This window comes from Monodon monoceros, unplaced genomic scaffold, assembly GCF_005190385.1.
Source record: "Monodon monoceros isolate NGI ecotype Baffin Bay Population unplaced genomic scaffold, NGI_Narwhal_1 Super_Scaffold_9, whole genome shotgun sequence".
Lineage (NCBI taxonomy): Eukaryota > Metazoa > Chordata > Mammalia > Artiodactyla > Monodontidae > Monodon > Monodon monoceros.
The window spans coordinates 5,584,932-5,597,750 of record NW_021703786.1 but is presented as its reverse complement, the minus strand read 5'-3'; the positions used below and the strand labels follow the sequence as shown (position 1 = coordinate 5,597,750).

The following is a 12,819-nucleotide window of genomic DNA, read 5'->3' as shown; positions in this document are numbered from 1 at the left end:
CTGCATATTCCATTAAAATTTTTTTTCATTATAAAATTAATATAGGCACATTGCAGGAAGTCTGGAGCATAGAAAAAAAGAACAAAATCCCACACATATCATCCTGCCACGTTAGTAGAACCACTGCTAGCATTCTGGGGTAGTTTTTTTCCAGTGTGTATGTTGGCTTACAAAAATAGTTGTAGGCATAGGTATGATTATCCTTGTTATTCGGAAGAAGAAACTGAGACAGAGAGGTTAAGTGGATTGTCCAAGATAAAAAAGGCAGTACCCAGAAAAACAAGCATTTGTTCACTGAATAAATATTTATTGGTACACGACTATATGTTAGGTTCTATGGTTACAGTGATGAACAACTCATCCATTGCTTCTGTTTAGCTCTGTTATTTACAACTGGAGCTCTCACTGATAAAAGTAGTAGATTTCCTGTAGCAGTCTTTGCATACTGTGCTCCCTAGAACTGAACTAGATGATCACGGATTTAATTCTCATATTAAATGTAATTAATGAAGGGAAGCTGAGGTTATTGGGGTCATCACCAAACTCCTGACAGACATGTTACTGGGGGTGAGAACGTGGTCCATATCACTGCTGTTAGACGTGGAAACCTGGGCGGATGGCCCATGGCTGAGGCCCAGTGTGGCTCTGCCCATGATCCTATAGGAGCAGTTGGGAATGAGCTGATTGACACAAGCATTCATGCCAGCTTCAAGCTTGTGTTGGTAATGGTTATTCCTGGCAGAACAAAGCAAAAGCATTTTTTTCTAACTTGAACATGTATTTTGCTGGTTATATTCTACTTGAAAATAATGCTGCTGGGACTTCTGATTAAAGGCAGCATATCGAACTTATTTATCACGTACTACTCTCTCCCAAAATCTTACTAAAAGCAGAGTAAAGAGATTTTAAAAAGAGGAAGTGACGTAAATCTGTCAAGACAAAGAGATGGAAAAGAGACAAAAGCACGTGAATTTTGGTAGCTAGAAAGCAGATGGACAGATGGATTTAGCAGACCTGAGAAAGCTGAGAAGTAACCTGACTCACCCATGGGCACTGTATACTGCTGGAAGAGTGGTGAATGTGGAGCTAAAATCAGGGTGTTTTGTTGAAATCTGTTTAAAAAGTAGTTAGACTTCTAAATATCCTCTCCTACTCTTTCCCCACTCTAGAAGAAAGCTAGTAGCATATTCTCTGGAAAGCATAAAAACAGAGATCTTTAGAGTGAAAGATATGGTGTATGGTTAAAAAATGGAGGGAGGGAGTGGTATGTATTCAAAACAGGTGGATTAAATGAAAGTTTCCATACAGAATATTTCCCCACTGGACTCTCGGAACAGTGGTACTCAAATTTATACTCTCCAGGCAGAACACTGGAAGAAGCATCTCTGGAGACTCTGATTAGCATAAGAGCACACCTAAAGATTCTGACATTGGCTTTACTGCTTTCCTAAAGATAAGGCCATGCCAGATCACCCTACAGTGATCTGTATAAGTAAGGAGCCCTATCCACGTGCTCAGAGCTTCCCAACAGCTATTGAGTTCTCTTCTCTTAAATCTGAGTACACATGCAAGGATCACTAGGCAGTTTGAAAAGCATGTAACAGAAAAAACACAGGCCAAAACTAAACAAAAGCAATTTAGAGGGGAGACCATGTTGAGAGAAGAAAACATAAAATGAAACAAAGCCAATCATTAATAGCCTGAGAGACAAGCAAAGACATTGCATCCTTGTAAAAAAGATAAAGGTCTGTGAGAGAAATATTCAGAGAACAATAGAGAACATTGGAAATTAAAAATATGTTATCAAAGTCTGAAAAACCAAATAGAAAATAAAATTGGGGAAATCTGCAAGAAAGTGGAGCAAAGAGACATGAGGATGGAAACTAGGAGGGGGGGTGGAAAACCTAAAGGGCTAGTCCATGAGGTTCAGTATCTGAATAAGGGTTCTCATAGGAGAGAGCAGAGCAAAAGGAGGGGAAGAAATAATTAAAAAAATAATTTAAGAAAATACCCCATACTTGAAGGCTATAAGTTTCTGTATTGAAAGAGCTTGCCAAATGTGCAGCACAACAGACAAAAATAGAGCCACATGAAGGTACATAACAGTGACATTTTAGAATACTGAAGGTAAAAAGCAAACTTAAAACCTTCCAGGGCAGGAAAAAGTAGATTTCATATAAAACTTCTGGAATCGGAATGGTATCAGACTTTTCAGCACTGAAAGCTTGAAGGCAATGAAGCAACACCTTCAAAATATGAAGGAAGATTATTTCAGTTGGGATTACTATACTTATCTACTTCTATACTTATTCTTATTTATCCTAAATAAATATTAAATAGAATAACTACACCTTAAGACACTTAATGTATCCAAAACTTAGCTCCCAAGTGTCCTGACAGGAAGCTACTAGAGGAAAGGCTCCCACCAATGGCAGACAAACCCCAGAAAAAGGAAGAGATGGTAAACAAAAAAGAAGAAATCCAGTATTGGAGAGTGGCAAGAAGAGTCCTCAACGTGGTGGTGAAAGGAGATCCTAGGGTGCCAGTAAGTAACAGACAGAGGCAGCCAGTAACCAGGCTAGATTGAAGCAGGTCAGAGGGCTCTATGAGAGGTTTCTTTAAGAAGATGCCATTTGAAACAATACTTATGTATCTGATTGTATTGAGAGAAAATTGATAGAACTGGAGAAGAGCTTGGGGATTAATTGGTTATAACCACATGGAAAAATAAAAAAACACATAAAAGTTGATTATTATCTACAGAGGAAACAAGTTATCCAGGAAAGGAAAATAATCATAAAATTTATATGGTCATTATAATGTTAGCAATAAATATTGATCTTATTAAAATGACTGTATTAGGAGAATGAGGGAGTAGGAATTACATGTACGTATAAGAGGGTGGAGGGATAAAAAAGAAATAATCAACTTCCTTAGTGAGATAATAACTATATATATATTTAACATACAAATCATTTTAATGAAGGACCAATTCTACTTTGTATATTTTTTTAAAAATCAAGAATTAGCAATATAAGCCTGTTATTTAGAGATATGGAGAAAATATCAAAATAATTGAGCCTCTAGGGAATAGAAAATGGAGGATGGGAGAAATTGTTTTTTCGTTCATAATAAAGTTCTTCGTAGTGCTTTACTTATTTTAAGTAATTCAGTCCTCAGATGGCTGACAGGTTTATATAATTCTTGTCTGCATTTTACAGGTGAGCAAAGTGAGGTATAGAGAAGCCGGCAACTTGCTTAAGGTCATGCAGATTTGTAAGTGTCTAGCCTGTATTTGAACCCACATAATCTGGCTTCAGAGTATAGTCACATATAACTTAAATAAACATGAAAACTAAACTAAAAAAATTAGACTAAAAAAAAGAGAAAAATGAGAAATGCTACTACCAGTTGGGAAAGGGGCCCATGAAAATGTCCAACAGTTCAGGTCTCCTCCAGTTTGGGCACATGGTACAATACAATTGTACTTTTGGAGCTCTTGTGGTTGGGTTGGGGCCATGTGACCAGTTTTACCAATGAATTTTGAATGTAAATGATAAAGTCTTGTCCACATGACACCTTCAAGAGTCTCTTTTCCTTTTCCCATGGGTGCTGAAATATATTTCCAGAAAGAGGACCGTGACAAGACAGAAGGACAGCCAGCCCTCAGGCAACCAGTGGTAGACCTATAGCATGTGGGAGAAATAAATATTTGGGGGGTCATGTGGCTACTGCAGCATGATATAGCCTATCTTGACTGATACAAGGTCTAAACTCACTTTTCTCCTAAGAACCACTGTGGCTTCTATTCTGTCTCTGCTTAGTTCAGGGCTCTGGAGTAATGGTTAGTTTTCTGGACTCTGAATGAAGCAGATCTTTAGCTTTTAAGTGCTTGGAGCATAGAGAGCTTATGTTATTCATACTGGTATGTCTCGCACCTAACACATAGGAGACAGTGTTTCAATTAATGTTTGCCAGTTGAAAAACTGGATGATAATTGAAATTCACTCCTGTAGGGGACTGCTTTAGTGAACACAGTTGACTTCTTTATAATTCATTATGTATGTCAGGACATCAACCCTGTGGACAATAAAGGCCACTCAACATCTCCATTGAATTTCCGTCCCAGTACTAAAGATGCGAATTAGCTGTGGCCAGTTTTTTAGCCAAAAATAGAGAAATTAATGTGGGTTTTGGTATCTCCCATGCAGGGCTTTGGTAGGAGAAGGGATGTTTTATTATTAGTTCTGCATTTAGAATATGCTGTGTATCTATTGAGTACTCCAGGCTCATTACAATGGAGTCAGTGATTATACTTTAATTCTAGGACATATAAAATGCTGAGGATGGAGAGCATCTCATTCTTCATTTGGAAGAACAATGAAAAAAAAAAAAGCTAGAGTTTGCAAAGTGCCTACTCATGCCAGATGGGTTTAATACATTATCTAATTTAATTCTTGTAACAATCCTGAAAGATACATATTATTATGCTTGTTTTTTTCTGATAGGGAAGCTACGGCTTAGAGAAGTTAAATGTTTTTCTTAAGTACACACAGTAAGTGGGTGAACTGGGGTTTGAAATGATTGTTTTTTCTAATTATAAAATTTGTAAACCACGTAGTATCAATATAGTTTATTTTAAATAACAATTTTGTAGTTTTCTGTATGCGATACCTAATTAACCTTAATTTATCCTTTTAGATTTAGAGAGATTTATGTTGTATCATCTCGGAAGGTCATTTCTTTTATCCTGGCATATTATAGGTCAGTGTTCCCCAAAGTTTGTGGCTTGGAACACTAATTCTGTAAAAAATGTTTTACAGTGGCCAGGTAAGTTTGGAAAATGCTTGCTTAACCAAATTCAAAATTTCTTTTTATTAGAGTCTTTAATATTTTAATGTATATTTTACATTTCCAAGAGAAGGATATATAATGTAACAATTTCCAAATATACTTGACTAGAGACCCTTTTTCAGCTGAGCGTCTTATAGAACCACTCTTATGTGGAACACACTTTGGGTACTGTTTAAATATACATTTCAATATAAAAATATTCCTCCCTTTTGGTAAGTTCTACCTTATGCCTTACTTAAATCTTTCTTGATACTGTGTGTATATTTACATCCCTGTGGGGTGAAAATAGGTACATGATAAAAGTTGGACGGAAACCATAGAAATAATTGGGCTGTCTAGACAATCATTTCTTGATTATTGGAATGTAATCCAGTAGTAATGGGGAGAACATCTAAATCCTCAGATAATATAAAAAATAATCCCTCATTCTCATGAGTAGTTTTAGCTTTCCCCCTCTGATAAAGACCAAACACAAAGTGGCTTATGAATTGCAGAGAATAATCTATCCAATTGCTTCATTATTTTAGCCTGCCGTGCAGGAACTAATGGGCAGGGAAATGACGGAGAGGCAGAAGAAGAGAAAGGAGCCTAGAGAATGCCTGTCCTGGTTAAATGGGCCCTGGATAACTGAGAACTGAGTGTACTTTGGTCGGTGTGGAATGTTGAAGGCCCTAGTCTGGGTAAAGTTTTCCTAGAGATCCGAGAATGAAATCCCACTTGGGTTTCCTTCTTAAGCCTCTTCCATGCATATTTACATCTCCTAATGAACCAGCCACTCATTAGAGCATTCTTTTCTTGCAAACAGTTGCCCTCATTTCTAGCTATAGCCAACATTGCTGAAGGGCTCTGTTGTCATAGCTATACAGCAACTGGGAACAACTTTTTGCTAATGCTAAGTATGATTTCTTTATACCTAGTCAAAACTCATTTAGCATTTCTTAGTCTCAACCATAGATTATTAACCTAGCTGGTCCTGCAGTGCCCTGAATCTAGAGAGTACAATGCAGTTAGAGATGTGATGGGTGAAGGAGCATGGAAAATGAAACCTTTATGGAAATTTAATTCTCCAAATAAAACTAAGTGCCTGCTCCACGAATCATTACCCAGATCAGAAACCTGACCCTGTCCCATTTGAACAGCCCAAGTAGAAAATAATCTTTTTAAAGCTTCTCAGAGACTTTCTGGGTGTAGTTGGCTAGGTCTAGAGAACTTATGCTCTACTTCCTCTTGAGCAGTAGTATAGGGGAAGATTAAAATCCAGGGTGAGATTAAAATCCAGTGCCCTGTCCTGATGTAAGGGTGGGAGACAAAAACGAGGTGTGGCAGGAAGACTGGCTTGGAGACAGAAAACCTACGTTGGTATCTTGATTCTGTCTCTTCTTGGCATTGTGACCTTGGTCAAGTCACTTAGCCTCAGTGATAATTGCCAAAATGAGGATGAAAAAGAGATATTGGATGTGAATTGTATGTAAATTTTATAATAAATGTACACAGAAGATTAATATTATTGTTGCTGTTATAATTGGTTGTGCTTCCTCAGGGATGTTCACGGAATTTTTGTTGCAGGTGAAAAGTTTGAGGGTGAATATCCCGAAGACTCAGCACACTGAGAAGTTTTGTGAAGGTACAATTTAAAGGGAAGGGAACTAATGGCAGCTGCAATTTTTCCTGTGCTTGTTTTCAAACTGTTCCTATGGAGTGAGGGTGCAAAAGAAAGAGGAAGGGAAAGAAGGGAGAGGGAAGTCTCTTCTGAAGGGTTAAAGTAAGATAGTGCTGTAAAGTGATTCCAGATGTACAAATATTAATATCTCTCTCCCTCCCTGATGAATGAGAAGGTATGACCCAGTTAGGAAACTGCTAAAATTACCGGCGCCACCGAGACCTCCGTCGATGGCCCAGCACAGATTTTTATCCTTACCCCGGCAACTATAATGCTGATGAAGGGCTCGGACCTGCTGCAGCAGACCTTCCAAAACTTCACTCTGTCCCTTGTGTCTAGGCGCTCTGTCGTCATAGTCTTTCCAGTCTATTGAACAAAAGAAACAAACAGAGTAAAATTTTCAAGTAGGCGAGGCCTCTTCCCTGCACTGCCTCGGGAGCTGAGTTTTGCTCATACTACCCACAGACTGTGTGGATGAGCACCCAGTACTTGCGCAACTAGCAGGCATTACCCAGGGTTTGGAAGCTGCCATTTTTCAGGCACTGTGCAAAACAGCAATTGTGGTTGGTTTCTTGAGTTGGACAGTTTTAAGGCAAGAGAAAATGGTAATTGAAAGCCAAAAGAAAATAGAGAATTTGGGAGTCCAGTTTCCCCTCCCCCAGCTCCTTACCCTCCTTTTCAGCGCCTGTGTCCTTATCAGTTCCCCTGTCACCTCTCCACTCAGCACCCCAAGTCGCCACTGGATTTTCACAGTAGGAAAGAAAGGGGTGGGAATGTGCAGACTAGATGAAATCCACGGTCCCAATGCTTTTATTGTAGGTTTGACACTTTTGGCCAAATTGACATTTCTTTCCAAGGAAAGAGCCCATGTCAGATGCCAAGAAATGGAAATCTACATTTTGCTCTAATGAATGTCTGCTTTGGTTAGCTGGCACAGCAACTCCTGCACATACTCGGAGCCACCAACCACCCTGTCTGCTCAGTCTCTAAATATACAGTATTAGCTTACATGGCAAATTTAAATTGCAATACCCACTGAGATTTTTCTCCCCCTTCTATTTTCATTCCATTTGGCTATAATGATATCAAGAGTAATAACCCGTATGGGACTAATGTCAAGATTATAATTCTGCTGTCTCCAACTCTGGATTTTTTTTTCGGCAGGTCAGTCATTTCATAGTCCATCCCTATTCTCTTTCTCCTGGTTTTACTTTCTGGATCTTTCAAAAGCAACAACTTTAAGTGCTTCTTGGTTGAAATGCTTTCTCTAAAATTGCTAGACATTCTTTTCGAGAAAAGCCCGTTAGTTCACAAGTATATTTGAGGCTTAAATTCTAATCGAACAAGTTTCAAATTCCCTCCACCTAGAGTTATTTTAAAATATGGAGTCTCCCTTGTTTAGAAACTTAAGCAGATGCCATGACAGTTAAAGTTAGGTAAAAGCATTCCACATTGGTCCATCCAAGGCCAAGTAGTACAACATAGTTAGAAAGAATGCAGGTTCTGGAGTCAGATAAACCTGGGTTTGAGCCCTGGTTCTTCTGATTCCTAGCTCAGTGTCTGTAAAACAAATTACTTACACTGACAGGGCCTCTGCTCCGTAGTATGAAAAAGGAGTATAGTATCTATCTTGCAGGATTTTTGTGAGGGTTAGATGAGAGGTATATTAGCTATCCAGTGCAATGTTATGTGGAAAGCCTTATGTAAACAATAACTTAAAAAGAAGGGAACTCATTGTTGGAGAGTTAACTTCCTGAGTGGTGAGTATGGAAACATCATTTCTTACCTTAGCAGATAATTCCCTTTGAAGAGGAAGGCCTCAGAGATTTTGTAATTCCTCCTCCTTCCCACCTTCCCCCATGCACCCTTCTTCATTTTACCTCTTAGAAGACTGAGGCCCAGAGATAACCATTCCAGTTCTAAATTTTTCAGCTTGGTGGTGATGGTGGCATAGCCAGGACTATAACACAGTCTCACGACCCTCCGTATAGTGCTCATTTCCTTATACCATGGACATGTTTTTGTTTTCTTTTGAGAAGGAGGGTCAGAGTTTGGTTGGAGTCTGTGTGGTGTGGCTTAGTTGTGGTCAACTCTGGAGACAGGGAATTGGCATAGGTGCTTTCTGTGGACTCTGTTCTTTGTTGGCAGAAACTGTGACTTAATTTCTCTTTGCTTCAGGTTTTTTCTCTGTAAGGTGAGCTTTTGAGTCTCTTTTTAGGTTATTTGTGGTTTCAAAGAAATACTGTAAGTAAAGCACCATTCTGGGCACATTGGAGATGCTCATTAAATGTTGGTGAGGCACTGTGACTAGAAGCATGATGGTGTTCACGTAGGATGGGCTAGGGAAGATCTTTTACTGGGAAATTTGGAAATGTTTGAGGGAACGAACTCCAAGTGGCCCTTGGACTATCTATAGTTTCCCTGGTATCTGGACACAGTGAGAATAAACATTGCTCTCATGTATTCCCAGAGGCCATTATGAGTTTGTTTCCTTAGTTGGATGAATGTATCTGAAGTACTCAGATAAGATGAGCAATGTTGTTGGCTTGAGTAAGACTCCTGGGGGACTGAATTACTATATGGCCCTGAACGTGCTAATACATTCTAATGAGTGTTAATACTGCCATCAATGCAGGGGGAGATGAAGTGGACCTGGCTCTTTCAGCTGAGGCCTATTACATCAGAGGTGAGCTTGAGCTGATGACTTTATGGTACATTAGAAAATTGCTAATGCTAAATTGCAGCCCGAGTGAGCACTGGACATGATGCCAAGGTTTTTGGAAAGAATGAGTCTTTCTCATAGATGTTTGGAAGGTTCTGATGACTACATAAAATAGGAGACTTTAGGGATGAGGGAGAAAATTGAAAATATATTAAGAAATCAGGAGCCTGACAGGAATAGACTTAGTGTGGTAGGAAAAGAGCAGATCATGCCACATAATACTGTTCACTGTTCTGGTAGTGAGACACTTCAATTGCAATGCAGTGCAGAGCTTACATTCACTGGTGATATCAGGGCTTTCCTGATCGTAACTCAGACAAGCCTGTCTGGGTCCTTTTCTCTTATTATGTACCATACCATATAACATAAGTCTATAAAAACACATTCAGGCCTTTTGTAAAAATATTTTAAAAAGTTTTATAGCCTACTGGAACATATTACCAAATCTCCAATTATTCTGTCATGTTAGAATACATTGTCTTCTAGTAAATATCTGAATACTGATGTATGTTACATCACAATGTCATACTCTGTTTATAAATAGAACCAGAGTGTTTTTATATTGTTCTTTCCAAGTGACATGGCATGTCTGCAGTGACTGTAATGACATGTTTGGATTTCAGTTCTTTGCCAGATACCCCTACTAATCAAATGTGCTGTTTTAGAAAGTGTTGCCATTTGCTACGTTAATTACCAAGTAATAAGTAACTCTTCCCAGACCTGGACAACTGTTCTTTTCATTCTGGAGAGAGCTCTTCAAATGGGCTCTGAGGGAGAGTGTCTGAATAGAACTTGAAGTTTATAGAACTGGGACATCTGGTGTTTATAAGTAAATACATCATACAGATCAGAATTTGCATGGGGTCTGCGTTTGGAGTGGGTTTCCCTCTGACCCACCTTCAGGTCTAATTTTTTTTTTTTTTTGCTGTTCTATCCCTTCTATCCCTCCATCTCCAAAAATACATACTCTTTTTACCCCCGTAGAATGAGATGGGTTCCCTAAGTATCTTAATCTTCCAATATTCCCCGTATGTGTTTCTGGTAAGTCTTCAGTAAGAAAGATGTCCAAGTAAGACTGGAATAGTAAAATCATCAAATGCTAGGGGACTTAGGAGTCTCAGAGATCCCTGGTATTTGTGGTCCAAGGCTCTGTATGGCCTGATTTAGCTAGCTGAATCCACCAGAGGCAGTAGTCAGGAATGGTTGGCTGGCTTTTAGTCTGATTGTCTGCCTGATAGCAGGGCATTAGCTACCACAGCAGAGTCTTGACTAGTTCAGACTTGAATCCTGGCTCAGCCATGTTACCAAAGTTGTGACCCCAGGCAAGGCAACACCCTCTCTGAATCCTAATTTCCTTATTAATAGAGGAGGAGGACAGCATAGTGGTTAAGAGCAAGGAACATGGGGTCTGGACCTGACTTCAGTGCTGGCTAATTTTCTGTTGTTGGGCTGTATGTATGTGTGTATGTACCTCAATACTAATAGTTCCCTCATCAGTAAAATAATGAAAATCACCTCTCTTCATAACAAACCTTAACAGGCTTGTTATGAAGATTGAGTCAATCTGTGTAAGGTTCTTAGGTTAACATGCAGCGTATAATGAGTTTTATAAATGCTAGCTCTGCTGTTGATGGTGATAGAGATGATAATGATGGTGCCTATCCACAAGATGGGAACAGTGACTGCTGTCAGGATTAAGTGAGGCCCTGAATGTGAAAGCCCATAATATACCACCTGATTCATGGCTTTTCCTGGGCAAAGGGTTATTATAATACTTGAAAAATACAAAAATATATAAAATAGGAAGCTAAAGAGCCCATAATCTCATAACCGAAATATCTGCTGTGAAATGTTAACAGTTATGTGCGGACACGCCCACCTAATTATAGTCAAACTCACAGTTTAAATGTTATATGAAAAAAATTATGACGTTTGTTTACATAAAACTCATAAGCATTTCTTCCATACAATGGATCATTTCTTAAGACACCGTTTTTAGGGGTTGCATTTTATTCTATAGTATGGATCTCTATATATCATACTTTATTTAACCGCAGAGTTAATATTGGATATTTGTTCTCCCCACCACACATGACATCTCACTATATCAGTACGTTGGTGCAGTGCACATAGTTGTTCATGATCGTGTGTCTGCATCTGTTTCTTTAGGTTAGATTCTTAGATGTGTAATTATAGGGAAAAAGAAACGAATGTTCTTATAGCAGCTGATATAATATGGTACATTGTGTTCCACAAAGGATGGAGCAGTTTGCACTTTCACAAGAAGCGTATGATACCATTTTGAATGATCCCATTCGTGAAGATTTTTAAAATAAAATATAATTCAGAACAATAGGTTCATTATGCAGAAAACTCTATCATGTAGTATGTCTGGAGATGTTCTTCTTGTTAATTAAATTTTCTGGTTAATAGAGAATTGCCAAATACACCAGACATAAATTATTAAGTTTAAAATAATTAGAAGGGGCTTTGCTGGGTTTTTCAGCCACCATAATAAATATTATAGATTTCTGTTTGTGGCAGAGTGTATCAGAGTGCCTGTTAACAAGAAAGCTTTTCTTCTGACAGAATGTAAGTAAGATTTGCTAGACTTTTGGTGAAGAAGGGGAGGTGAGGTCTAAAATGGGCTGCGTGTACTCTGGGCCAGCCAGTCCTACTGTGCCATTTCGGTACATCTCCACAAAAGCCTGTGAAGGGTATGATCGGACCCATTCTACAGATGTTGAATTGAGACTCAGAGACTTTAAGTAAATTTTGAAAGTCACACAGCTAATAAAAGGTATAATGGGTATCAAATTCAGTCTTGCTGGTTCCAAATTCCCTCTTCTTTCATTCTACTGAGTTGCCTCCCAGGGGAACATTTCTGCAGAGGGATCATTCATTATGTGGCCAGATGCTACTCTGAGGACATCTTATTAGTCCCAAGCAGTGGGGAGAGGGAATGGCAATGGCATCCTGAGGATGGAATTGGAGTTGGAGTCTGGCCAGGCTTGAGAGAGTTCACAGCCACCACCTACTAGAAGGAGAGGCACATGCTGGTGTCGTGGTCTGAGCAGGTCCCCATCCTTTCATGTTATAAGCCGAGACTTGAACAAAATACTGTTGGCCCTGCAAAGTATCGAAATAGAGAGAATGATGCGTTGGGAATTTTATTTAGTCAGTTTTACCCTAGAAGCTTTATTCTGTGTCTGATGAACTTGTTCATCCCACTACCCATACTTTAACTTTCTAGCTTTTCTTGACTATTATGTTTTTACATGATAATAAACATATTTGGAGTGCCCTCTTAGTTTCTTTGTGCTTTCTTTTTTCAAAATTGGAATATCATAGTTGCTTTTCCTGACCTTCCCCAAACCATTATACACCAGTTTTTAAGTCATAGTTCTGTAAGGTTTACCAAAACCTGCAGTTTCTCACCCTTACCTCTTTTTCCTTATTTTCTCCTCCCCAGTGGCAACTACTATCACCTTTTTCTAGCTGATCAACTTGCTTTACAAGATCAACAAGTTGTAATGAACATCTTTTCAGATTAATAATTAGAGATCTGCTTCATTCTTTTAGT

General features: G+C 38.8%; 1 protein-coding gene across 1 annotated transcript in view; it reads right to left on the bottom strand.

Annotated features, from left to right (window-relative positions):
- ANKFN1 (ankyrin repeat and fibronectin type III domain containing 1) overlaps positions 1–12,819 on the bottom strand; it is a 152,343-nt gene that overhangs the window by 54,791 nt on the left and 84,733 nt on the right. Inside the window, exons 7-8 of the mRNA XM_029212880.1 lie at positions 12,275–12,365; positions 6,773–6,880 (exon numbers count right to left, since the gene is read on the bottom strand). Coding sequence (XP_029068713.1) covers positions 6,773–6,880; positions 12,275–12,365 — 199 coding nt within the window. The remainder of the gene's footprint in view (positions 1–6,772; positions 6,881–12,274; positions 12,366–12,819) is intronic.